Here is a 26,603-nt window from a genome sequence, read left to right as displayed (position 1 = left end):
CAGTTGAAAGGTTTGAATTTGGACACGGCCGAGATATGGCAGCCTATTCATGTCACTAAAGGAGCGGGTTCGAAGTTCAGAAAACATAAATGAATAAAATAAATAAATAATGAATCTTAATACTCAAAAGTTGGACTGTCAAAGTCCAACTTATGAGAGTTAATTTAATTTACAATATTTGTGAAATAACAAGCTTAATGTTTGTTTGTTTTTTATTATAAATATAAGACATATGGTATATATGTGTGATATGATTTTTCAGTTTTACAATAATTTTATTATAATAGCACTTCATCACCTTGACATACTATCTAATAATGGTGACTTATTGTAATTATAGATGGAAAATGCCAATCATGAAATAGAAAATGCATATCTAGGTCTTGCACATATGAACTCAGTTTTCAAGATTTTAAATCTCTTAGCTCGTGTGTCTTTAAAAACACTAAAAAACTTATTTCAAAAATACATTTGTAAGATGAAAAGTTTAAATTATATCAATGGAAATTTAGATTTGATATCTCACAAATTTGACAAAATATTCTACAAAATTATCAGAACTTATAAGTTTTTAAAATTTATTTATTTTTGCCATTTCATCTAGTGTTTCTCTTTCTCGCACAAGGTTGCTTCCACATAAAACCATCCACTGTGTATGTACAATGTGTACCTTTATTAACAATGATCTAAGCTTAACACAGCCCTCAGCATCTAAACCAAATTTTCATTACTGCATGCATTCCAATCTGATATCTTTAAATATCTGCATCATTAATATATTAATGTAGCTTCACTTATCCTTTTTCCTTTTGTTACTTGGACAGAAACCTCAGGTTTAGTAGAGGAGTGTTTAATCAGGGTGAGGCCTCCTTCATGATATACTTTGGTACCATTAACACAGTTTGTTGTTGACATACAGTGGCTTGCAAACGTATTTGGCCCCCTTGAACTTTCCCACACTTTATCACATTACAGCGACAAACATGGATCAATTTTATTGGAATTCCATGTGAAAGACCAATACAAAGTGGTGTACACGTGAGAAGTGGAACAAAAATCATATATGATTCCAAACATTTTTTACAAATAAATAACTGAAAAGTGGGGTGTGCGTAATTATTCAGCCCCCTTTGGTCTGAGTGCAGTCAGTTGCTCATAGACATTGCCTGATGAGTGCTAATGACTAAATAGAGTGCAGCTGTGTGTAATCTAATGTCAGTACAAATACAGCTGCTCTGTGATGGCCTCAGAGGTTGTCTATGAGAATATTGGGAGCAACAACACCATGAAGTCCAAAGAACACACCAGACAGGTCAGGGATAAAGTTATTGAGAAATTTAAAGCAGGCTTAGGCTACAAAAAGATTTCCCAAGCCTCGAACATCCCATAGAGCACTGTTCAAGCGATCATTCAAAAATGGAAGGAGTATGGCACAACTGTAAACCTACCAAGACAAGGCCGTCCACCTAAACTCACAGGCCGAACAAGGAGAGCGCTGATCAGAAATGCAGCCAAGAAGCCCATGGTGACTCTGGACGAGCAGCAGAGATCCACAGCTCAGGTGGGGGAATCTGTCCATAGGACAACTATTAGTCGTGCACTGCACAAAGTTGGCCTTTATGGAAGAGTGGCAAGAAGAAAGTCATTGTTAACAGAAAACCATAAGAAGTCCCGTTTGCAGTTTGCCACAAGCCATGTGGGGGACACAGCAAACATGTGGAAGAAGGTGCTCTGGTCAGATGAGACCAAAATTGAACTTTTTGGCTAAAATGCAAAACGCTATGTGTGGCGGAAAACTAACACTGCACATCACTCTGAACACACCATCCCCACTGTCAAATATGGTGGTGGCAGCATCATGCTCTGGGGGTGCTTCTCTTCAGCAGGGACAGGGAAGCTGGTCAGAGTTGATGGGAAGATGGATGGAGCCAAATACAGGGCAATCTTGGAAGAAATGTGTAATAATGTGTATGTGTTAGTCCGCATAGGGAAATAGTTCCTCTGCATTTAACCCATTCGCCCAGTGAAGCAGTGGGCAGCCACCAATGCAGCGCCCGGGGAGCAGGGACGGTACCTTGCTCAGGGGTACCTCAGGGTAGCTGTTCAGTGGAGTTGAACCCCCCGACCTTCCGATCATGGGGCCACCACTCTACCTACTGAGCTATCCCTGCCTACTAAACCTCTTGGAGTCTGCAAAAGACTTGAGACTGGGGCAGAGGTTCACCTTCCAGCAGGACAACGACCCTGAACATAAAGCCAGGGTAACAATGGAATGGTTTATCACAAAACATAGACAAGGTCTAAATCCAATCGAGAATCTGTGGCAAGATCTGAAAACTACTGTTCACAAACGCTGTCCATCTAATTTGACTGAGCTGGAGCTGTTTTGCAAAGAACAATAGGCAAGGATTTCAGTGTCTAGATGTGCAAAGCTGGTAGAGACAGCTGTAATTGCTGCAAAAGGTGGTTCTAAAAGTATTGACTCAGGGGGCTGAATAATTACGCACACCCCACTTTTCAGTTATTTATTTGTAAAAAAAAAATGTTTGGAATCATGTATGATTTTTGTTCCACTTCTCACGTGTACACCACTTTGTGTTGGTCTTTCACACAGAATTCCAATAAAATTGATTCATGTTTGTGGCTGTAATGTGACAAAATGTGGAAAAGTTCAAGGGGGCCAAATACTTTTGCAAGCCACTGTATATTAGATAACTTTAGTAAAAGATAAGTAAGATCGTGAATCATTCATAAAAATTTTCCATTTGTTCTTTTATTACAATCATTGGAGTGAAATGGACACACACACACATACAGGAGCTTTGCATAGAGTGGAATTCTGAAAACTGGAGCCGGGTCCTGTCAGATGTACACAGAAAGACGAGCGGTGCAGCAGTCTTCATCTGCACCTGAAAAGCCTCAAATTGATGGTGAACCGAAACTGACCCAACCGGGTGAATATCCTAACGTGAAGCGTCGCTGCCCATGCCACAAATCTGCTCCTCAAGCAAACATGAGGTGATGCTCTGTGAGCCAGAAACAGCGGTGGGGAGGAGGGGGGAATGTGTGGTTGTTCGACTGAAATAGAGAGCAGGCCTAATGGTTGACTTTGCAAGCCCCAAACCTTTGGTACATCCGGTGCAAAATATATATATTTAAACACACAACAGGACAGACATACATATACATTTATATACAAAGAGACAAACAGGACTCCACACATGGTACACATACATGTGCTCTCACAAAATCAAAAGCAGCCCTATTGATCCATTACCTGTTCAGCAATGAACCATGACCATCAGCCTGTGACTGAGACAGGCAGACACGCACATGTGAAGTTTTCGAAGCATGCTGCCAAAATACTCGCTGTTCCACTGTCACGGAGAGAGCTAACAAACACCATCATCCTCCACCTTGTTCCCACGAGCTAAAGGTACGACAGTGCCAGGTGAGCACAAGGGCGCACGCCTCAGGTGGAGCGCCACAACCGGAGCGCCACAACTGGAGTGGCACAATTTAACCAGCTCCCTCACCCCTTTGTCTGAATGTATAGCAATATCCTCATGCAAAAAAAGCTAGTAAGGACAGTGTGTTGCACTATTTCAGCATGCAATATCGAGCTATAACACAACGCCACCTAGGAGTTTCTACCAGGTCCAGCTCACGGAGCTGACCAGGAAGATCCTGCATGCATTATTAGGGCGGGGGTGGGCGAGAGGTGTGGGTAGGGAGGCGGGGCTCAGATACAAAAGTCTGCCCACACATGTCGCATCGCAGGTGGGGATCTCTACCACTATTCCAGCCCCTGTGGTCTAACTCCAACAGGACTCTGTACAGTAGGTGTAATCTTGCATGCACCCTGTAGAAAATGAGTTTGTGTGTGTGAGTGCACTCAATGTTCGATCACATGCTTCAGAGACAAAACTACTGTCTGGCATGGACTGTATGCAACAAGTTCTAAAGTACAAGGCCATCATCATCATCTTAATCTACCCTGGTCAGGAAGCCACTCAGAGAGGACCAGACCACTGGTTGTTTGAGTTGAGTGGGACTTTGCTGCCCTCTGGTGTTGATATCTGATATTTTGTTTTAAAAACTGCAGCTCCTACAGTGAGACGCTTGGATCTGGTCACATGTTTGCAAAGAAATAAAACTTCATTCCCAAGAGGCACTAAAATAATCCCACCAATGCCTCATGGTACATCTAATAGCCATTCACTAGAGCGATGCATCAAAGCGGCCACTGCGTTGCTCAGGGGAGTTGGACCTCAGATGCTGCACATCTATGAAAGCAAAGGTTTATATGCAACTTAAAAGCACCATAATGCAATTAATTTAAACAATTTTCAAGCAGTTTAGTTTTCTAAAAATACCAGAAATTTATTTTTGATACTTAAAATGTGGATTTTTATTCCTAAATCCTTCTTTTACTTTAGCAGTAACAGTAGTAATTGCTATACATGATGTTTAAAATCGTGGATCTGCTTTTTGTGATGATTAGTTAAGTGTAAAATGTAAAAAGTGATGGGTATATGCCATTATTTTGACCTTCCACTGTCCTGTCAAAGTCTGAGTTGAACTGAGAGCTGCAAAGAAAACATTTTGTCTTCTCCTCACAACTGCACTCCATCAGTGACTTCTATTTTATCATTTTGGGGATCTTATTGGTCCAACCATGAAAAGTGTTACATGAGTGAAATATATATATATTTTTTAACGGCATAAAATTTGATATGATTGTAATTTTCTCCTCCTAATTACTGCATTGTGATGTTTTGCAGTGACTAATGTTAGTGCATGGCTAACAGACTGAGATGTCCTTCTGCATAAAAAATGATTTAAAAAGATAAATATTTAAGTTAAAACACTTTAAAATATGCATCCTTGGTAAATGAAAGAATATAGATGCGATAAACACAAATAAAGCCATTAAAAACCATAAAAATGAGCCCAATGATCAGTTTAATCAAGGAATTGGGTTATTTTTGAGGGTTGTTATCAGTAAAATGTTTTCCTCCCAGGAAATGTTACGACCTGTGACCTAGTTTGGCATTTCTTTCATTTGAGCCCTGATCCCCCGAGCAAGCTGGCAGCACCATAGATGCATCTCATGAGCCATCATTGCATTTATAAATCATCAGTGCTTAAACAAACCGAGTCACGCTTATGTTGAAACCTTTCAACTTCTGTTTCCTGCTCGAGGTTCATACATTCAGTCACTGGTTTGGTACATTCATCACTTTCACTGGCTGGGGAGGACTTTGTGTGTTATGTCAGAAAGTGCCTCTATTGCTCATGAGAAATGTGTTGTAAGACAGGAACCTTGCGCTTCTGTTGAAACCGTTCATGTGTCACATGTTTTTTTTTTATGTTTTTGGGCTGTGGTGTCGCAGTAACTGAAGGTAACAGTCCTGACCTCAAACCTGCCGTCATTACCACAATGTGTCACTGACGCTGCGCACAAGCACCGCCGATGACCTGCGACTCCATGTCCAGCTCATTTGGGGTTCTAAACTGTGAGAACAGGTGTGTTTTCAGTGTGTATTTGTGCACACCAGTGTGTCCCCTCTCTTCGAACAAGCAGCCAGCGTTCGGTTTAAAGACTAAAATGTCACTTCTTCCCGCGCCGATGAAGACTCTCGGGGAAAACACTGGTTTGCACTCATAATACAAAGACAATGCTTAAGTGTGTATTTGTGCAAAGGTGATTGGTGTGTCTTATAGTTCATATCACTGCAGCCCCGGAGCGGGACGGGCACAGTTTTGAGGTCCAGAGAAGGGAAAAGGAACTCAGTGGGTTTTTGGAGCAGCTGTCTCTGAGGAGGTGGAGGAGGAGGTGCTAGAAATCCAGTAACCAAGGCCATTAACTAAAGAGATAAAGCACACATGTGGCTCAGTGAACAAAGGTTACCATGAAAACAAGAAATTGTACTGTACAGCTTTTCAACCCGTCCTCCGATTCTCCGTCTTTTGTCCTGAAGCTGTCGGAGGTGGAGAATCAGAGCAAAGCCGGCGTGCCGAGTGATGTAAAGCCAGTCGGAAAAAACAGCAGCGTCATCCAGGGAGGGGAAGGGAGGGGGGTTTAGTTGCCTTTTGAGGATATTAGTTTTATTTTTAATGCCTCTAAGTGAGGAACACAGATTTCCAGATGGTTCTCTCTCCTGGGTGTCGGCCAATTTGAGGTTACTCCAAGCCGAACGTGCTCGTTTCCTCGACAGCGGTTACCAGCTTCTCGTAGAGCATGGAGAAGGACGGGTAGGGCGGGAGGTCCAGACGATTAAAGCAAGTGTGAGCCCTGTGGAAACACAGCGAGACCTTATGAAACAGATGATGAGATGAGTCATCTGTTAGATTTTTCTTCTGCTTTTGTTCCTGTCAAATAATACACCCAAAAAGAAAACTGCTGCACTTATACCCTACAGAGCTGCAGGTATGCTGCGTCTTTATTAGTCACTTGTATTTATAGAGAACATTTAGAAATAGCAATAGAGTTGACCTTAAGTGCTTTGCATTCAAAAAACATACAAAAAAACCCAACATTTAAATAATGAATTAAAACGCTGTGAATGAACGTCAAAATCAGAATATGATCTTTGATCAGAAACAGTATTGCTTTTTTTTTTTTTTTTTTAAACTTCACTTAAAAAAATATATTTTTAACAATATTAATATTTTATTTGTCTTAGAAACAAACCAAAAAAAATGTATGTAAATTGTTATTATATAAAATGTGACATAAATTGATGGTTCTGTTTTTTTATGTTTGCATCTATGTTTTTTAACATTTGTAATGAGCCCCTAAACATTTATTTTTTGTTACATTTTCCATTTTTTTAGTCTAATGATGTCAGTATGTATGCAAAAGCCAGGGGAAAATAATAGAAAAAAAACAAATAAAAATTAATTAATTAATATGATAAAAATAAAATAAAATAAATAAAAAGGCATTAAAAAGGTAGATAAATGTCATACGTATTATATCAAATTTGTATGATAATTAATTTGATATCCTATTATATCAAATTAAGAAAGAAGCGAATGAATACAGAAATATAAATTTGTCTTAAATTGTATGTCATTATTTTATGTATTTTCAGTGATTTAATGGCAGTTAAATTTTCTTTTAAGTTAAGTTTAAATTAAGTTTTCTTTTGAGTTATTTGTTTACTAGATATTTGTTTGAAATTGTCGGTTTTGGACCCCCATAGAGAAACACATAAATAAATCCACTAAAATTCTTAAGTGTGTTTACGCCCTAAAATTGTGTCGTATCTCTCCCATCATATTTTACAAAAAAAGTAACAGAGGTGACGTATATGAAGCCTTAACAACCTAAACAGCCCGTTAAAGCCCTTATTCATACCTGTTTGATCAGCGTTCATATTTATGGACATTTTATTTTGAAAAGATTCACTCTACAATGTCTCTGCTATTATTCATTTTTGTATAGTCCCTAAAAGGTGAGGTTACCTGGGTAAGGAGGTGATTTTCCCCCACTTCTCCACGCAGAATCGGCGAGGTCCGTTACTTCCTCGTAGTGAGGCAAAGCCCTCATAGGGAATGCTGGAGGTGCCCGTCACAAACTGAGGAGAGAAGAGAGTCAAGAAAAGGATGAAATGTAGTCAGTGTTTAGGCCATAAAAAGTTTGGGTTATTTCACTTACTCTCAGGTTCTTTGTTTCAGTGTTAAATAAATCAGAAAACTGAATACACCTTGTTTAAATAAATGGGACATTCCTGCAGAATTAGAAACATATTAAAAAATGTAATTGCAGGCGGTGTCCACACGGGGGCATCCTGTGTGCATGCGCTCCCCCTCGTGCCCTACCTCAAATCAAATCAAAATCAAATCAAATCACTTTTATTGTCACATCACATGTGCAGGTACATTGGTACAGCACATGTGAGTGAAATTCTTGTGTGCGAGCTTCACAAGCAACAGAGTTGTGCAAAATACAATAATGTAAACAAGCAAAATACAAGAATGGCTACATCTGAAACTAATAAATATATGTACAATATATATACCTGCAGCAGCCTCAGCCTCTGCTCGTTGTTGAATCTTTCCACAGCCGCCCAGAACCAGCGAATCACTATGTGGTTGTCATGGTAACCTGTGGGGAGATAAGACAGCGATGGTGCATGAGTCAGACGAATAACAAATAATAAGGGCGTCCGTCCCCCTGTTCCTGAGGTTTGTGAGCTGGCTCTGCTTCTTAATGTTTGATGGACACAGCGGTTTGGTGCGTCTCAGTCGATTCGTCCATTAAAAGCACCCTGACACTGAGTCATGGCCGATTGTCAGCTCGAGTTTTGTTCTGTCTCTCAGCTGCTGGCGCCTTTTCAACTTTGCTGGCCAGAACCCTAAAGAGCCTTTAAATGTGATGGCTTTGGACACCGGCACCTGCAGCCTGACTGTACACCGCATACGCTGTAATAACTCCAAAGGTTTGAAGCTTATTGCAGAGTAACATTAAGTGAAGTCCAGTACAGCTGTTACCCTGCAAATTTAATCACTTGTTCACAGGAGAATTATTATATATTGTGAAAAACAACTTGATTAATTTCAGGTAAGGCTTCAGTCTTTTCAGATTAATTAAAGGGGCTTTGTTCAGTTCATTTCAAACTTCTAATTTTTATTCTAGGGTAGCTTTGTATGGTTTTCTGTTCGAATTAATCCTTCCTTATCTTAAGTTGGGCACTGGTGCAGTCATATAAAGACCAAAACAAACTTCTTCCTCTTCAAAGTCAGTTGACGCTGAGGCCAGTCAGAGGCTTCAGCTATCGACCCCTCCCTGAGCCTGGTTCTTTGGAGGTTTCTTCCTATTAAAATTGAGGTTTTCCTTCCTACTGTCACTGGGGTCTGATCGTTCGGGTTTTCTCTAATATTTTCTAATATTGTAGGGTTGTTACCTTTCAACATAAAACCCTTTTAAGGTGGCTGTCTTGTATTTGTAAGGCGACAAGAGAGCAGCAGTGTACTGGTTGCTCACAGCGGAGCTAAATTAGCAACAAAGCATGAACAGTTTGGAGATATTATAAACTTGTTGATCACCAGCTTTTCTTTATGTGTTTGCAAAAGTTTTTCAGTACACTCACTATAACATAAAGGTCTGTCATGTGTCTGTGCCACTTAACTCATTTTATTCCATTTTCAAGCATAATTTCACTAATAAATATAATTTCTATGCATTTGCAAATGTTTATATATGTTTTTCAGTTTTTAAGCCGACACGGATGCCTACATACACATACAAGAATAATTCTCATGAATACAGCTAGTCTTGGATCAGTATTTGATATCTGTAGACACCCAAAGCCAAGGTGTCAGTATCAGAAACAAAATAGGTAGGACTGCTTGTGTCCCTCAAACAGTAGAAAGAAAAACTGAATTACAACCACCTTCACTTTAGGGGCTAGAGACATTTAAACAGATTTGAACTTTCTTCGGGGTGAAGATGGATTTTTTTTATGGTTTTTATTAGTAGTGTGTAGTCTTATTTCCTTGCATCTCCCCGAGTGTTAAAATCGCTGGACCAGTTGAGATGAATGAATGAGGAAATACTTCTCAGAGCAGAGGTTTAGTGGCTGTGGCACACTTGTGAATGAACATGTTGCAGGACCGGAGGCGGGGCATGCATTAGGCTAAGCTGTCAGTACGTTCCTCCACCTCCTTGCACCCAACCTCCACCCCCCCCCCCCCCCTTCCATACCTCCTCTGTACTCTGTGTTGTTCCTCCAGTCTGCCAGGTCAATCTCTGCGGTGCCTGCAATAACCAGCTCCAGCTCCCTGGCATCAAACACCGACACCAGCCGCACATCCACCACCTAACAAACCAAACCACACACACAAACATTGGTGAAAACACGGTACAGCCTATTTATTTATCTATCACAATTTATTTATCACAGTCCTCCCACCTACATCAGACTGCTGGCGGAAGATCCTTTTTGTGCAGTGACACATCACTGTGGGAAAAGTTTCCATCAGTTTGTTTACAGTAAATTCTGGATTTAGAAAAGCAGGGCGCACAAAGGCCTGGATGTCTGTCGACTTGCCAGGGGAGGGATTAAAGCAGCGGGTTTGTGCTTATACTGTTTATTTAAAAAAGGGGGGAAAAAAACTGACATAAAAAGACATTACAACCCACTCCTCATCACTCTGTCTTCTCTTTGTATGACAGCAGGCTATCAGATCTATTTTCCTGGAGTGTTAAAGGGACAGCTACATATTCTTCCTTTGGCCTGCAGCGCTGTTTATCCATCTAAATTGTTCTGCCGTTGACTGCCAAGTTTTGGAGACATCTGCCTTCTCTTGAATGTAATAAATGGTAGAAGTTACATTATGTTACCAAAAAAATCCATTTTAATAACTCAGCAGCTATGTTTCTGTCCAGAAATAATGACCTGGTTACTCAAAAAATAAAAAATAAAAGTCTACAAACTGTTGAGAGCAGCTTTGTGCAGGAACTATTTTCTTTCTTCTATCTACATCCGCCAAGCAAAAGAAGAGTGCAGCTATCTGATAATACAGCTCAGCCGAGGAGCAACTCCATTAATGTTTCATGTTCTGTCACGTTGTCAGTAGTCACACGGGGTGACCAGGTGGGCAGCATTTTTATCTCTCGTCTCCCTGTCCCACATTTTGATTGGCTCTGGTTCTGACCCTCTTCTTAAAGTCTCATTCATTAAAAGCTTTTAATGAAAGGCTGTCACGTTTGATCTCCGCAGGTTAACAAATCGCCTTCTGTCACTAGTGATCAGTGATCACAAAGACACAAAGCTATGCAGATTTTTGTAGAAAATGATCACAAATAAAAGGAAAAGTGGTCATAACATAGACCCCTTTCTTATTTTTATCTCCAGAAGCATGGAGCTGATGGATCCTCACTGAAACCCAAACAACTCTAGGCAAAAAAGCAGCAACAACAGTTTTATAGGTATTTGAGGCATAAAGGAGAATACAAATATAGACTAAATTTCAGCACCTTTTCACACATTCAGAAGACATGCCCTTCATATGTTGAATGCCTCTCAGGATCAGTACACTTACTGTTTGTCCCACATTAAGTTTTTTGTTACCCAAGTAGCGCATCCACTTGTTATGGGTGGATTTTCTAAAGTAAATGTACAGCTGATGATTTCTGGAAAGAGACTTAATATTTATTGAAGCGGCCAGTGAGTGTTTACATAAAGTGCCTAATGTAATCTAACATAATCTAAGTACTCATTGTGCAGAATCATATTACTGGGGCATAACCAATGCAGAATTATATATGAGTTATATATGAGTAGGCTTATATTAAAAATCTACAAAATAAGAAGCAGTGGAGCCTTAAAAATACTTGGTCTGGAGTAAAAAGTACAAATACTGCATCCAAAATATAGTTGAGTAGAAGTAGAAAGTAGCAGAGTATAGAAATACTTGTGAGAAAAATATGTAAGTTACATTACACCACTGCTGCTATCCATGCTCTCATATAATAATAAGATTAACAACACTCTGACAACCCCTCTAGATAAAACAGGCGAGATGGATAACTAAAACCTTAACACACCAGCACTTTAACTAGAAAGCATTCTCGGCTTTGTCAATATTTCAAAAGATTTTGAGTACAGGTTTAGCTGCCATTACTGCACCACAACAGGTACCTCCAGGTAATCTTTTTCATTGAATTACTTTAATGCCCATAATGACAAGAGAGCTAACATCACAGACATGTAGTAAAGAGTTAGCACATCACAGTGTAGATCGCTTAAATGCTAACTTGTCATTTGCTCCTTTGGCATTATCGTGAGCATATCTAGCCCTTCAACTTGAAGCTGCATCATCGTGCACTGCTGCAAATGCCAGATGTCCATTTGGGTTAGCACTGGTTCAAAAAGAAAGAGGATTTTCAGCCAGCTACTGCAATGACGCAGCCATACTGTGTCACCGGTATTGATCGATGGGGTTGATAATACCTATTATGTGCTATAAAGGAGAAAATTGTACTTATTGTTATTTTAACTGGGGCTCATGGCATCAATAAAGCACAAGCATTTTTCAAGTCAGTACTTAAAATTATGTTCAGGTACCAATAAAAACATTAAATCAGTCCCCTTGCTCATACGGGCCATCTAAAGTCTCGGTCGTGAGCACTTTAAGATAAAAAGAAGCCATTTCACATTTAAAATGGACCTTTTATGCTTTCCCTTATGTTATTCATATACATACATATACATGTTCTTAATCCCTGTGAACCAGAAGCTGAAAGTTAAAACAGAACTAAACACTCTTTTTTATTATTTTTGGATCTCTATGTTGTCACAAAAAGGGGATATCCTTATATGGGTAGTTTAGAGTGCAAAAGCTCCTCCCAGCTAATTCAAACATTCTGCATGCGAGGAGCAGCCAATCAGAAGAATGGGGAAGAGCTAAAACTGCTTCTTTTAGCCAGAAGATGAACTGATTGACCAAGCAAAGATGGAACTAAGCATGATAGATCCCCTTTTAATCACACAATTGTAGACTAAAAACAACAATATCTATACAGAAAATGGCCAAAAAAGCTGTAGATAAATTAATAATTAGTTTCTCTAATCAAATACAGATATAGATATGGCTGACCATCATAAACTAATAAGCTACCTTGAATGGTGTTTTGGTACTAGGGATGCAAGACTTGCTTTGTCCTCCCCCTACATCCTCAGACTCTCTGGCATCCCCCAGGGCTCAATCCTGGGTCCCATTTTTGTTCTTTATCTGTATGCTTCCACTCAGATAATCCATAAATATAATTTGAATTTCAACTGTTAAGCAGCTGACGAATCTTTAAATCTGATCCAGAAATTTTCAGGCCTATACCCTTGGAAATTTGTCCTCCCACATGAGGAATTCTCTGTACTTTTGTTGTGAAAGATGCCACACAAATAAAGTTGTATTTATTTATTTAGTTATGCATTTATTTGAGGCCTTTAGTTGGATTTTGGGGATGCCCCTAAAACCCCTTTGAGGATTTTAGCATTGTTTATCTTGTCTTTTTGACACCTCTAACATTTGTAACACCGGCACTGTACCTCGTAGAAGCCTCGGACCAGGCTCTCTGTCTGCTGGGCCACGCCTCTCTCGATGCGCCATTTGACCATTCGCTCAATATACTCCTTCTTGTTCTTTTCTGACACAGGGATGCCAGCCCCACCCGGCTTAAGCTCTCGCTCTGTGATCTGCAGAATTACAGAGGAATAACAATAATAAAATTTGCGGTCTGCTTTTCTTGTTCCAGGGCGCCACCACAGACTGAAGACGCACCTGTCCAAAGACCTCCTCATTCACAGTGAAGGTGAGGTCCAGCATGTCTTCGATGTCATTGTCCTTCATCCACTGCAGACTCTGATGGAACTCCTCATCCAGGAACTCCAGATCACTCAGGTCACAAGGGCTGCATGAATAAGGGTCACAGCGGGGTCAACAGGTGGGGATGACCTGCTCGTTAATCATCGTCAGCTGATTTTAACAAGTGAGGCTGAAGGTTAATCATACAAAGTATGGAGATGAAGCATAGGTATGTGTCAAATCTTTTGCTGATCTTTTGAATGCTTTTGCATAATTTTCATTCCTTGGTCATTCCACATGTTATTACTGTCAGGAAAATATGCACGTTCACTTGCTTTGTTGATTATACTAAGATCATTCAGCACTATATTGGACTGAACATATGACATTTCATTTGATAAATGCTTATCTCTGCACTAATGGTGATAAAGCTAAGAACAGATCGCTGCTGCCCGAGAGGTTAAGAACACATTTAATACAGCATCTGTCCTCATTGCAGACATTTGGCAGCGTTTCAGGTTGTTTGGACAAAGCTTAATAAGGGTGCTGCTCCTACTGACAGGAGAAGCAGACAGCTGCTGACTGACTGAAACATTCAAGGTCTTATTTGGTCAGGGAGGAAGTGCTGCTACCCTGAATGCTGACTTGCAATGAATGGAAGCAGGCTGAGGCACTTACATGCGAAGAAGCCCCTTATAGAAAGGACGGGTAAAAAAGGCATCCAGCAGGTACTGATGAACAAGGGCCAGCCCCAGGATGCGCCCGCTGAAGCGAAACCTGCATAAAACATGGAAAATATGTGTGAATACAGACAGCAGCAACATCAGGACCGCAGTGATCTCGCTTTCTTTCACACTGTCTAAACAACACAGGAACCAGATTCTACATCTTTTCCTGCGGATGCAAAAACATTGTGCCATAGTCTGCTGCACCTTCCACACATTATGTTCATGTTATGATATCTAAAACTCTCTTGATTGAGGACCCAACAAATAGAGACAACAAATAAGAATCTTAAAGATGGTTTGTGAGAACAAGATTGAAGTTGGCAGAACAAATCCCAACCACGAGGGAAGATAACAAACAATTTGGTATCTGCATCATATTTTAAAGATGCTTCTCGATTCTATCTGGTTGTGAAACTTCTATAACATCAGAAAATTGTCTTTGTTCTTTCAAACATAGGTTTAGCTTGACAATTGCCTCTAATCATACGATATAACAAACAACTTTCCCCAAAGAACAAAAACTGCAGTTCCTTTAACGGCCACTTGAGCCTGGCTCCAGCAGTGAGTCAGTCCCCATAGACTCCCATGTTAAAATGTCCAACTTTACAGCAAAAATAAACATGTTTACAGCCTGATACAAAAACAGTTTTGTTCTCTATAACCAATCCCCAACTTCATCACAGCTGCATGAGAGTTGATTTTTCCTCCTAACTCACTATCTGGATACTAGTAAAGCTTAAATCTAGGGATGTAACTGCTTTAAATATGGTGTCAATAACATGGCAATTCAAGAAGGTTCGGTGAGTGAAATTCTAGTAAAGACCCTTCTTCAAAAAAAGAAAAAAAACAAGAAACTCAGTGAGTCCATCCTACCTGACCACCAGGTGTACTTAAATAGAATTTCCGTGTATCTGTACTTTACTAGAGTATTTATTTTACTCCCCATATCTTTACATAAATATCTATAGTATCTACTGTCTTAGGTTTAATACATTTGAGGGAAGTATTTATCTCCCAGCCCTGCACGCCTTCAAACATCAAACACATTTGAAGCTAAATGGAGGAAACAATGACACATAAAAGAGAATCCTATCGGTGTATCTGTGCTTATCGGTTACAAAGAGATGAAAGAGCAAAAACCACATAACTTGTCCACCATTCATGGTGCTATACTCTGGGGTTAAAGTGGGCCAGAATGATCTGGATTGGTGGTCACAGCACTACAAATGATCTTAGGGTACCCCCACCTGCCATATCCCACTTCAACCCCTAACTGTGCTCATTTTCCTGTTTAGGTATTGAGGCAGAGCCACATTCTACAACGTATGTGACAGCAAATAGATCAAATTCTCTCGCTTTCTCTCTGCTCACGTTCTGCATAGCAGTGTTCAAAATGAGTACATTCACTAGAATCAGATAGATAGATCTGATTCTAGTGAATGTACTCATTTTGAAATACACAAATATTGTGTATTTAGAAATACACAATATAATATCTCTGACACAGAGGAAGTACCGGCAGCACTGGTAGGTGCAGTTCTTTTATGTAATGGACCAGTGTTTTATTCTTCTGTTTCTTAGCACTAACTACCAAGTATCTGTGTCTGATACACTGAAAAAGATTACAGAGGCAGCTTGCTAAAAAAGCTAGTGAACATTACCTGATACTAAATATGGTCACTTCTGGCTCCAAAAAAAGTAACACGGCAGCAGCCAGCACACTGTTGTTGAAACCGGTGAGCGATATCATGGTGGCTGCATCCAGCTTTCACATAAACAGTATACCTTTATATATATATATTTAAGCCACATAAACCCTCCCTACACTCTTATACCTCATGGGGCGATCGTGGCTCAAGAGTTGGCAGTTTGTCTTGTAACCGGAAGGTTGCCGGTTCTCGGTCGTTGTGTCCTTGGGCAAGACACTTCACCTACTGGTGATGGCCAGACGGGTTGATGCCGCGATATGGCAGCCTTGCTTCTGTCAGTCTGCCCCAGGGCAGCTGTGGCTACAACTGTAGCCTGCCTCTATCAGTGAGTGAATGAATAGTGGAATTGTAAAGCGCTTTGGGTGCCTTGAAAAGTGCTATATAAATGCAATCCATTATTATTATAAAACCTATTATAACCACTTAAAATCTAAAATAATAAAAAAAAATACCTACCGGTATAAGAAACAGAAACCTGTGATATAATGAAATTCCGGCAATATAAATTTACAGATAAATCTGCAATGTAGCAAGGAATACTATAGTCTGTGGTTCATGTTACTCAGACCTCCATCCATCCACAGCCACTGAGCAAAAAAACTGAGTTGTGACAGATTGCTGATCCAAATTTCCACACAGCTCTCCACAAATTGCTTCCATTTTGGGATCAGCATTCAGGACAGATAAAATTAACACCTTAGATTTAGCACAGGAGCACACACAGCAACAAACAAACAAACAGGCAGGCAGAGATCACAGGCTGACAGAAACCTCACCATTCATGGTGGTTGTCCACGAAGGCAGACATGGGGCTGATCTGGACGGTGTACGTGTCATTAGCTGAATATTCAAACAGCCCATAGTATGGGTTGAACAGCTCTCTAGAGACCAAGAAGAAAAACTCTCTGGAGGGTCCACTGTAGTCCAGCCTGCAACACACACACACAAAATGAGAGTACACATGCATATGAACCTTGATGACTTTGGCTGATGATTGGATCAGAGGAGGAACGCATATAGTGTTTATGGGATTTTGCAGCCTCACAATCACGATACTTCTGCACTGGAAACAAGAGACGGGTACAGGCGTATAAAATGATTTGTTGTTAAATTTGGTGACATTTAATTTCCTGCTATTGACCTTTTTTTAAAGGGACACAATGTCTCCTTTGTTTTGTTTTATTTAAACTGACTATAAAAGCTTTATTAAGTTATTCTTCCGGTCCTAGATTCTCTCTCTCATGTACACAGTCAGCGCAGGTGAAACAATAACTGAAACATGAGGTCGATTTTCGGTTTTTGGCTGGTACGATGAAGGGCCTGTTCAGTTCATTTTTGCAATCCTGTATGCTGATGTTATAAACAATCATTCCTGCACTGTGGCGATGTGCGTTAAACATTATGCTTTGAAACTTGAGATGAGAACAGAAAACTCTACCCTGCATGAGGTGAGCAAACATCTCGTGTTATTAAGAACAGTAACGCCAATGAAATGGAGGTAAATGTGTTTCTCTGACCCGTCCTCGCCTACAAAGCTGACGTAAAGCTTGCTCCTCTGCAGGTCTTTACGGGAGTAGCACATGATCTGGTTAAAGGCGTCCTCCAGAAGGTGATCTCTGCGTATGATGAGCCTGGGGGTGCACACACACACACACACACACACACACACACACACACACACACACACACACACACGCACGGTTATAGAAACAGAGCGCCAACTATAAACCACTACCGATGAAAACATACAATCATCTTTTGATTAAAATAGTCCGGACTGAAATACACTGCTGAAAATAAAACATTAAAGGAACACCTTTTAATCAGAGTATAGCATCAAGTCAGCTAAACTTCTGGGATACTGATATGGTCAGAGGGGGTGTTAATGAAATTAACAACAGGTGAACTAGAGGAGCATCAGTGAGACAACCCCCACAACACAAACGGTTTTACAGGTGGGGGCCACTGACATTTTTTCCTTCCTCATTCTTTTTGATTGTTTTTCCTCTAGTTTTGCATTTGGCTAGGTTCAATGTCACTACTGGTAGTGTGAGGTGATACCTGGACCCTAGTTGCACAGGTAGTCCAGCTCCTCCAGGATGGCACATCAATATTTTAGAGATATTTTATAAATCCAGAGGCGACAGAGACTTCGGAGTTTTGCCTCCTGAAATGTGGAACGAGTCAGGCAGTCTTCATTTGTTGCTGACTTTAAAACTCGTTTAAAAAGAGACATTTTCTCTTTGGCTTTTAATCCAGTGTTGTTATCTGTCTTAAACTCTTACCCTTCATATGTGCCTGTACTATTTCAAATGTTCCCTAGGTTCTATGAATTAACTTATAGCTGATTAATTGCTTTATTCTTGTTCTCTCATTTCTTGTACAGCACTTCTGTCAGCTGTTATGTTGTTTTTTAAGTGCTTTAGAAATAAAGTGATGATCAATACGTCATTACAGGCTCAAGAGCAGGAGGAGATCCCGGGAGATGGGCAGGTACTCTTGGAGAGCTGGACAGGCCCGTAGGAGGCTCAACACATCAGCAGGACCAGTATTTGCTCCTTTGTGCAGGAAGGAACAGGACGAGCACTGCCAGACACATGCTAGACGCACTGTATCCTGGGTTCTTCCTGGTGCATGACAAATGCCCTGACTGCAAGAGTATGCAGGCAGTTCCTGCGAGATGAAGGAATTGTTCTTCATCTCGCAGGAACTCCTCTTGAGCATTTTGTGTGAGTCCATCCAATGCCATGAGGCTTTGCCTCAGACTGACCAGGTGCTCAGTGATGTCCAGATCTGTTAGGAGATCCCCCAGGACACCAGTCGTCCTCTCATTAGGATTATGGGGGCATTAGAAACTACGAAGTACTATTTTTAGTTGGTGCAATTCAATTTCATCAGAATGGAATAGTATCACTTTTTCACTTTGATTTTTGGGGTTTCTTTATATTCAGCCCTCTATAAGTCAATCATTTTAATTTCCATCAAACGATGTGACATTCACGTATTACCCAGTCCATATCATTATTGATATCCAGCATGATTTTTTTCCTATTGAGGTCTGAGGTATGTTCATACTGTTCCTTTAATTCTTTTTTGAGCAGTGTATATGTAAAGCCTAAATTTAGGGTTATACCTAACGCTAAACCCGTGATGGTGTGCCTCCTGAAATTTAATTCGCCCTCCTACCGGTTTATGATTTTGAACAGAACATGCAGTTTTTATTCATAAATAACATTTTTTATTTTCATTTAGAAATCAGCATTCATTAATTCATCTTTTTGGAGCTTTTAGACCTACTTGACTTTCCCCGGTCCCTGTCCATAACCCTTTGTCTCCAGCTTTCGATAGAAGTTCCTCAGTTTGGCCTCAAAATCTCGTTTATAGGGAGCCGGGGCGCGGGCATTAGCTCTCTGGGTACCTGAGATGTAAATGACAGTAAAAAGCACAATGAATGCAAAGCAAGAGACAGAGCAAGAACAAAAAGAGGAGCACAGACATGTAAAGACAGATAAATGGATACAGGGAGACAGAAATAAAATTAAATCTGAATGTTCCCGAGCAGAAATTGAGTAAAGCTTGAGTGATTGTGTAGACAATCAGAAATAGCGCATGCAGGTTAATCCTGGATTGTTTTGGGGGGATTTTTTTTGTATCAGACTGTTAAAGCTTTTATTAATTTTAGAGCAAATACACATCTCAGTGATCAGAGCTCAGCTCAGCATAAAGAGGTGAAAAGAAAAACACTAATAACAGCGCTGCAAAGAAAATGTTTGTTTTGAACCAAGTCTGACAAGGACGCATTCCAAAAAGCTTCTTTGAATAAAGTGTGCTGGATTTTTATCGAAACATTTCTCTTAAATGCATTGTTTCGAGAGGTGGTAAGTGCTTTGCAGCTTTTTGTGTTTTCTATCAGGGTGTGTGGCTCCCTTTATCTGTTCCTGTCTCCTTTCAGTGTCATCCTGCAGAGAATTATGACAAAATGCTGGAGCATAATTCTGAAACTCTCAGCATCGACAGCATAGGGGGAGGATGTTTTAGCAACACCGGTGGGCTGGCAGGAGAAGAAAAAGAGATGAACAGCCTGGTGGAGCTTTGGGATAAAATATATTCCAAATATGGAAGGTGGGTCAGCGCAGATAAAACCACACATAAAAACTAAAGCCTGAAAGTACCTTGGTGCTTTTATATCCGAACGTGGATCGAAACTGGAAGTCAAGGCCAAGAAAACCAAAACTACAGACACAGTTTCCAGATTGAAACCAGGATGAAGACTCATTCTCATCTTAATATTGAGGTTGGACAGCTGACTTTGTGTGGTGGGATTAATCTTAAAGGATGCTACTTTAATCCCAAATCATCAACACACAGTGTCCAGGCAGGAGAGTGAGCTCTGTGTTCAGCATCTGCAGCTCTTAACACAGATTTGTCTTGAAATCATCTCTCGCTTTCTTTCTCTGTCTCTTTTACTTTGAATAAGCAAGAACCTCAGAGGCAAATAAAGCCAATCAGAAGTCTCAAAAGTGCAGTTCCTCTAGTGGCCACTTGAGGCTGACTCTAAAGGTGAGTCAGTCCACAGACTCCCATTTAAAAAAAGTCAAGTTTAAAGCACAAATAAACATGTTTACAGCCTTCCCAAAAATCCGAGGCATTCTTTACAAATATTATGGGATCACAAGATCAGCAGGTTTTCTAGGTAATGGTGAAAGAAGACATGAGACTAAAATCTCCCGGACTGGACGTTAGACCAACAGATATCCAGACTCAGAAGTGTTGTTACATTTTAGCAACGTCACAGTTACATCATTGTTACTGCGCTGTTACAATGTAACAAGACAGAAGTTACAGAACAGTTACACTGCAGATACACCATAGCTGCGGGTAATTACACCATAGATACAACATAATTTTACTGCAATGACTACAACTGCACAGGAGCTACACCATAACATGTCAAAGTTACACTTGTGATGACACAGTAAATACACCATAAATATGCTGTAGTTACTCATCATTACTCATATAATTTAGGTATATTGATTATAAACCGTTAAAAAAGTTTATTATGTAAGACAGCATATACACGAACATTTTCATTTTACAGTTTTTATTATATAAAAGTGAGAATTTAATAAATGCTGGGCTGATGCAGACAAGGAGTGAGACAGAGACTCACCGGGGGAGCTCTGTGGAGAGGAGAGGCAGTAACCTGGGTGGAGTAATGGCGGTACATATGACATCACCTCCTCCTCAAATAAGCTGAAGATGAGAGAGAGAGAGAGAGAGAAAGAGATACACACACACACACACACACACACACACACACAGAGAGAACACTGTCAGACAGCACAAAGGAAACGATACGCCTTCAGGCAGCGTTAGTCCTCACACACACACACACACACACACACACACACACACACACACACACACACACACACACACACACACACACACGGTAGCAGGAATGCAATATTGCGGGTTGCTTATATATAAAATCAGGCAGGCTGCAAAGCCAGCCGCTTCACATGAGTCAGCACATAATTATGACTGTAAATACTACTTGTAGGTCAAATAATCATGTGTGATGTCCACAAATATTTTACTTCAGAGGCAAAAAGGTGACACAAGCTACCAATTTATGTCATTTCATAAGTGGTGATCATTTTGACCAGCAGGCTCTGTCCCCACACAGACACACCTGCAGGACTTACCTCAGCAGTATGACGAGGTCAGCGTCACTGGAGAGGCGAGCCAAGCCGTTGACTCCCTCGCTGCGAATAAACTGCACTTTCTCCCTGCAAACACACACACACTTTAGGGGGCTAACCAGATGCAGTCCATCAAGATTAAAGGTTAAACGTGTTCAGTTTGACTGATGGCGATAATGGAGGCGCGGGAGGCCGGACTGAGACAGAGATGGAGACTGAGAGAGAGGCATACTTGAGCGAGTGGTTCCTGGCGAGCTCAGGCTGCCTTTCCTGCAGGATCTCAAATATATTGGGTTGCCGTAGAAACGCCACTATCTTGTCATTGTAGGCTGGAAGAAAAAGAGGAGAGAATCAGCATGTGTGATTTCACTTTATTCTTGCATCCACACGTGGAAGTGGAAGTCTGTCCGACTCACCCACAGGCACCACGTCGTGGTACTGACTCCGACTGGAGCCGCTGAAGGTGCTGGAGGGGCGGGGCAGGACGGGTGGGTTGGTTTGGCGAGAGTCATCCACCACCTGTGACAACAGTAAACACTACAGTTCAGGTCGCATCCTAGTTCTGGGACCGACCCACCAGTTGGGAACAACAGCAACTCAGCCACAAAGGGGTAGACCACATAAACCCACACAGCGGTTGCTGAGGGGCATAAAGCACTGAGGTTACCAACTTTCTGCCAAGTCAAACGCTACAGACCTCCAAGCTTCATATGGCCTTCAGATTAGCTCGTCTGCCTTGACATGTGCATAGAGGGCTTCATGGAAAAGGTTTTCATGGCTAAGGAGCTGCAGCCAAGCCTTACATTACCAAACACAAGTGTCAGATGCAATGCTGTAAAGCACGGTACCACTGGACTCTAGAGCATTGGAGACACGTTCTCTGTAGTGATGAACGCTTCTCTGTCTGGCAGTCTGATGGATGAGTCTTGGTTTGGTGGTTGCCAGGAGACGGTACTTGTCTGACTGCATTGTGTCAAGTGTAAAGTTTAGTAGAGGGGGGGAATATGGTGTGGGGACTGTGAGCCAGGACTTCTCATCCAACATCAGTGTCTGACCTCACAAATGTGCCTCTGGGAGAATGTCCAAAAATTCCCATAAGCCTTCCCTGAAGAGTTGAAGCTGTTACAGCCCGGCCGATATCACATTAGACGCACACATTTTCATGTGCATGTGTCAGAAGCAAACAGATGTATGCAAAATAGTCTAGACCTGGTGCAATGATGCTGGAGAGTTTGGAGCGTCTTAATACTGCAGATATAAACTGTGAGTTCACCCCATAAAAACAGCTAAACGTTATGACTGCACGTGTCACAGAGCATCATTTTAGATCCTCAGCATCCTTTACATGTTGAATTCCAGATGCTTCCATTTCAGATTTCTCCCCACAGGTAGCACTAATAGAGCGACACTCTCATTTGTCATATCCACTTTTTATTTTAAACAAAGTCTAACCCAGGAAGTCATCTCATTTCTCTTTAATATTTTCTTCAGTTCAATTAGTCTACTGTCATTACAAGGAAAGTCACGAGCAGGCTCTCCTTTGTTTAACTACCTTACCTTGATATATTACTGTCACACAGTCCTGGCTCATGCCCTCGTCACCTCTCGTTTGAATTATTGTAATTATTGTAATTTTCTTTGGACCACCAAAACAGAAAACCCTGCAATCGTCTCCAAATGGGACAGAACTGCAGCAAGAGTCATCGGCTGCACCCAGTTTGCTGACCACATTACAGCTACTCTCATCAGCTTCACTGGATCCCGATTCCTCAACACCAATATTGGTCTTCTTTTTAATTTTGTGTTGCACAGGGCCCTTGAGTACTTTAAAAGGCACCAAAAAATAAAAAGTATTATTATTATTATTACTCCAAGCCACTGGTAACATCTTTGCCACTAAGACGGCTCTCAAACTGACCTCCAGCTCTCTACATCGTTCTTGCTGGTTCAGAATAAAGACAAAAGTCCAAAAATTAGACCATCTTTCTTCTTTTGCACTATTTACACCTTAGAAACCATCAGATGGGTCCGATTTGAGACCTCGGAGCCTTATGTTTGACACCGCAGCTGCAGAATCTCACACAGCTGGACACATCTGAGATTCTCCCTCTAATAGTGAGCATTACTACCTTGATAATACCTTGACATGACTCTTGTTACGAGATGCTGTTATATACACTAGAAGTGAGCTTCTGTGGCACTTTTTACTCTATATTAAAGCTGCTGTGACGCATCCTTGATGGCTCCAACACAGGTGACGCCAACATTCAGAGTTCAAACTGGCCTCTCTAAACATGCAAACCCTAAGCGTGCTCCAGGCAATGAGTGCTCTGCAGCAATGGCGAGTCTCTCACCTCCCCGGCACTGTGGCTGCGCTGGCGGCTCAGATGCTGGCGGTGGGCCAGCAGCCCGGTGGAGCGAGAACTCTGGAGGGGCAGCCGCGGGTCGATGAAGGTCGTGGAGCGACAGTTATGATCCACGAAGAAAGGCTGAGGGTTGAGGCGCACATAAACTAATCAGAAAATGTCACACGCAGCGCAGTGAAGGTGAAAACGGGCGTCATTGCGTGGCATACCTTCCCAGTGTGGTCGTGCTTCATCTCCCAGCCCCGGGGAAGCTCCAGCTGCTTATTGGAGAACATGTTGAGGAAGGTGACGAGGTCGCGGTTGTGCTGGTAGCGCTCGAAGAAGTGAGTGTCTCGACGCACCTTGCTGATCATGTGCTTCAGGCAGGTGTTGCTCGTAAACATGCGATAGGCACTCTGAGGGGAGGTCATCAGGAAGCGACAGGAGAACCAATGAGAGAAACAAGAGTGGGGTTATTTCAGTGGTATGATGCTATTTTCCTTTTTTATCTGAGACATACTGTTATTCAGGGTTTTTCCTACATGATTAGTGCAGTATCAGTACATCAGGTTTGAAAGTGTACATGGAGTTGAATGTGGAGTTTTCTAACAGCTCAAGCAGTTAAAAAGCAGAAGTTATAAAGATCTTTATGTTGTATAAGAGGAAGAAGAAACAGATTAAACTAACGTCAACACATCACATGGAGCTAAAGGGGGCAGACTATAAGAGTCTCAATATCCCTAATATTAGTGACTACCCTGACAGAGGTCCCTTATGACCCCAGCCAAATATGTCAATGTGCTGATGTGATATTTGGAGTTCTTTATAGATCCTGGCCCATTTCTTAAAATACTACACTTATAATTTCTTCTTTCTAATCACTTTATTGTGATGTTGTGCAGGGAAGTATGACTAACTGAATGAGAACAGAGTGTGCGTAATTCCCAACATCTCCACTCCAGATGTTTGCTCAGATTTAGTTTGAAGCATGGAAGAAAGAAAAGATGAAAAACAGCCTGACTCTGATGACCTCATTGTAACGTGTTGTTGATCACTTGTCACTGATGCTGGCATACATATACAGAAGAAAAGAAAACGATCTGTAACAAGTAACAGGTGACGATGTAATCTGTCAACTACTAGTTTCTGAAACTAGGATAGCTAAGCAGAAACATGAGCCTAAATGGTTTTTGGTGACCTTGCGTATGTTAGATCTGCTCTACAGGTGTGTTGGACTGACAGGGTTTGAATGCAGCACGGTGAAGAAGTCGGGGCTGCACAGGAACTTGGCGCTGGGCGACTGGAGCAGCAGGGAGAGACGCGAGCGGCCGCTGGAGTGCGCGACGCCGCTTTCTCGTCTGTATTCTGAAACAGAAACGACATCCAGTCAAAGCCCGAGACACCAACCAAACCGACCACAGCAGCTTATGTCAGGAAAACACGCTCTAATAGCACGTGCTGAGTTTAAAGACAGTTAGTAATCACACGTCTACAACTCTGCATGAGTGATATGACAAAGAAAGCTGCTCTTCTCACATCTCTTCATAACAAATAACAGTATCATGGCTACCAGTAGCAGTTCTGAGGATGAATCATCTTCCAGAGGTGACTCATTTAATTGCACAAATGTTTCCTCGTAAAATCTCTCGTCAATGAAACCTTTAATTACTGCATTTGTCTGTGAGATGAACTAACCAGAAATGGAGTGTGGCATCAGTTCGCTTTCAGGTTCAGGAACCAGGTCGACGGAGCTTTCCTCTGACCGATCGCTGTTGGTGATGGTCCTCCTGATGCTCTGATATCTGTCATCAAACAGTGACTTTAGCTTTTCAGTTGCTCCCCAAAGGAAGCAAAGACAATGAAGCATGCATAAGCTTTCTTCTTCTGAAAGTGTGAGAACTTCTGTTTATTCACAGGTACATTAGCTTAAAAACAGGCAGATTATAAAAAACAAAAACAAAGAGATATCTGCAGGTCTCACCAACATACACAGATCGGTCTCACTGTTTTATTTAGAACCCACTTTCTATTTAAAGATAGGAACCCTTGGCTTAATCAAGGATTTGCACCACTTCACACCACTGGACACTTCCAGATGCTTCAGGTTACCTGTTATCTGTTACCTCAAAGCTAAAAAGACCAAAACAGTGGACCGTCTGGAAAATATTTCTTCCATTAGGAAAATATGTTTCTGAAAACATCTGGATCTCTTTTACTTTAGATCAACAACAAGTGATTAAAAACGTCTGTGGGAGTTTCTAGAGACAGAAATCTGAAGCTTGGTCACCCATTAAACATCTACAAAGGTGTTCAAGGAGCTTTCAGGCCTTGGTTCAGTAGTTAACAGTGTCACATGTCAATCAGTGGCATCCTGTACTCTTACTGATAATTACTTGTATCACTCACCGCAATTTAAGAAGAGGTTAACTCAGGACCCACCCACTTTTGCATCTGTATGCCATTGACTTTTTGTGTTATCTGCATTAGACGTTAATTTCTTGAGTTAAACTACAGTTACTTGGGGGGTAAACTGATTTCTTTAACGTTATCTAGATCCCGGTCCTCCTTAAGCTCCCAGTCCTCAGAGAAAGTTCATGATTTCTCCCCTCAAAGCCCACCTGCGGTTCAGCTGCTCCATCTGCTGAATGGAGTTGGAGCGGGTCAGGCCCTGTGGGGCAGGAGGTCCGGTGGGCCGCTGCCACGTGGTGGTCCTGTTGACGTGGTCCACAAAGAAAATCCTCCCATGGCTGTCGATCCGGGCCTCCCAGTCTGAGAGGCAGTTAAAAATGGAGATAA

General features: G+C 41.3%; 1 protein-coding gene across 5 annotated transcripts in view; it reads right to left on the bottom strand.

Annotated features, from left to right (window-relative positions):
- Window positions 1–2,751: 2,751 nt before the first annotated feature.
- The window catches only part of hecw2a (HECT, C2 and WW domain containing E3 ubiquitin protein ligase 2a), a 46,997-nt gene continuing 23,145 nt past the window's right edge, over window positions 2,752–26,603 (bottom strand). For 4 of the 5 annotated variants that reach the window (XM_026144559.1, XM_026144563.1, XM_026144560.1 and 1 more), the window contains 19 exons: window positions 26,426–26,576; window positions 25,503–25,609; window positions 25,048–25,172; window positions 24,038–24,223; window positions 23,817–23,951; window positions 21,879–21,999; window positions 21,695–21,791; window positions 21,466–21,549; window positions 20,928–21,010; window positions 19,052–19,172; window positions 17,272–17,385; window positions 16,531–16,683; window positions 13,996–14,094; window positions 13,294–13,423; window positions 13,062–13,208; window positions 9,716–9,830; window positions 8,031–8,116; window positions 7,474–7,586; window positions 2,752–6,298 (listed from right to left, as the gene is read on the bottom strand). In XM_026144559.1, coding sequence (XP_026000344.1) covers window positions 6,187–6,298; window positions 7,474–7,586; window positions 8,031–8,116; window positions 9,716–9,830; window positions 13,062–13,208; window positions 13,294–13,423; window positions 13,996–14,094; window positions 16,531–16,683; window positions 17,272–17,385; window positions 19,052–19,172; window positions 20,928–21,010; window positions 21,466–21,549; window positions 21,695–21,791; window positions 21,879–21,999; window positions 23,817–23,951; window positions 24,038–24,223; window positions 25,048–25,172; window positions 25,503–25,609; window positions 26,426–26,576 — 2,279 coding nt within the window. In that variant the 3' untranslated portion in view covers window positions 2,752–6,186. The remainder of the gene's footprint in view (window positions 6,299–7,473; window positions 7,587–8,030; window positions 8,117–9,715; window positions 9,831–13,061; window positions 13,209–13,293; window positions 13,424–13,995; window positions 14,095–16,530; window positions 16,684–17,271; window positions 17,386–19,051; window positions 19,173–20,927; window positions 21,011–21,465; window positions 21,550–21,694; window positions 21,792–21,878; window positions 22,000–23,816; window positions 23,952–24,037; window positions 24,224–25,047; window positions 25,173–25,502; window positions 25,610–26,425; window positions 26,577–26,603) is intronic. The other variant, XM_026144562.1, reaches the window with a different exon arrangement.

The sequence above is a fragment of the Astatotilapia calliptera genome, chromosome 16, assembly GCF_900246225.1.
Source record: "Astatotilapia calliptera chromosome 16, fAstCal1.2, whole genome shotgun sequence".
NCBI classification, from domain to species: domain Eukaryota; kingdom Metazoa; phylum Chordata; class Actinopteri; order Cichliformes; family Cichlidae; genus Astatotilapia; species Astatotilapia calliptera.
The sequence above is the reverse complement of the archived record's forward strand: the minus strand, read 5'-3'. Positions and strand labels throughout refer to the sequence as shown.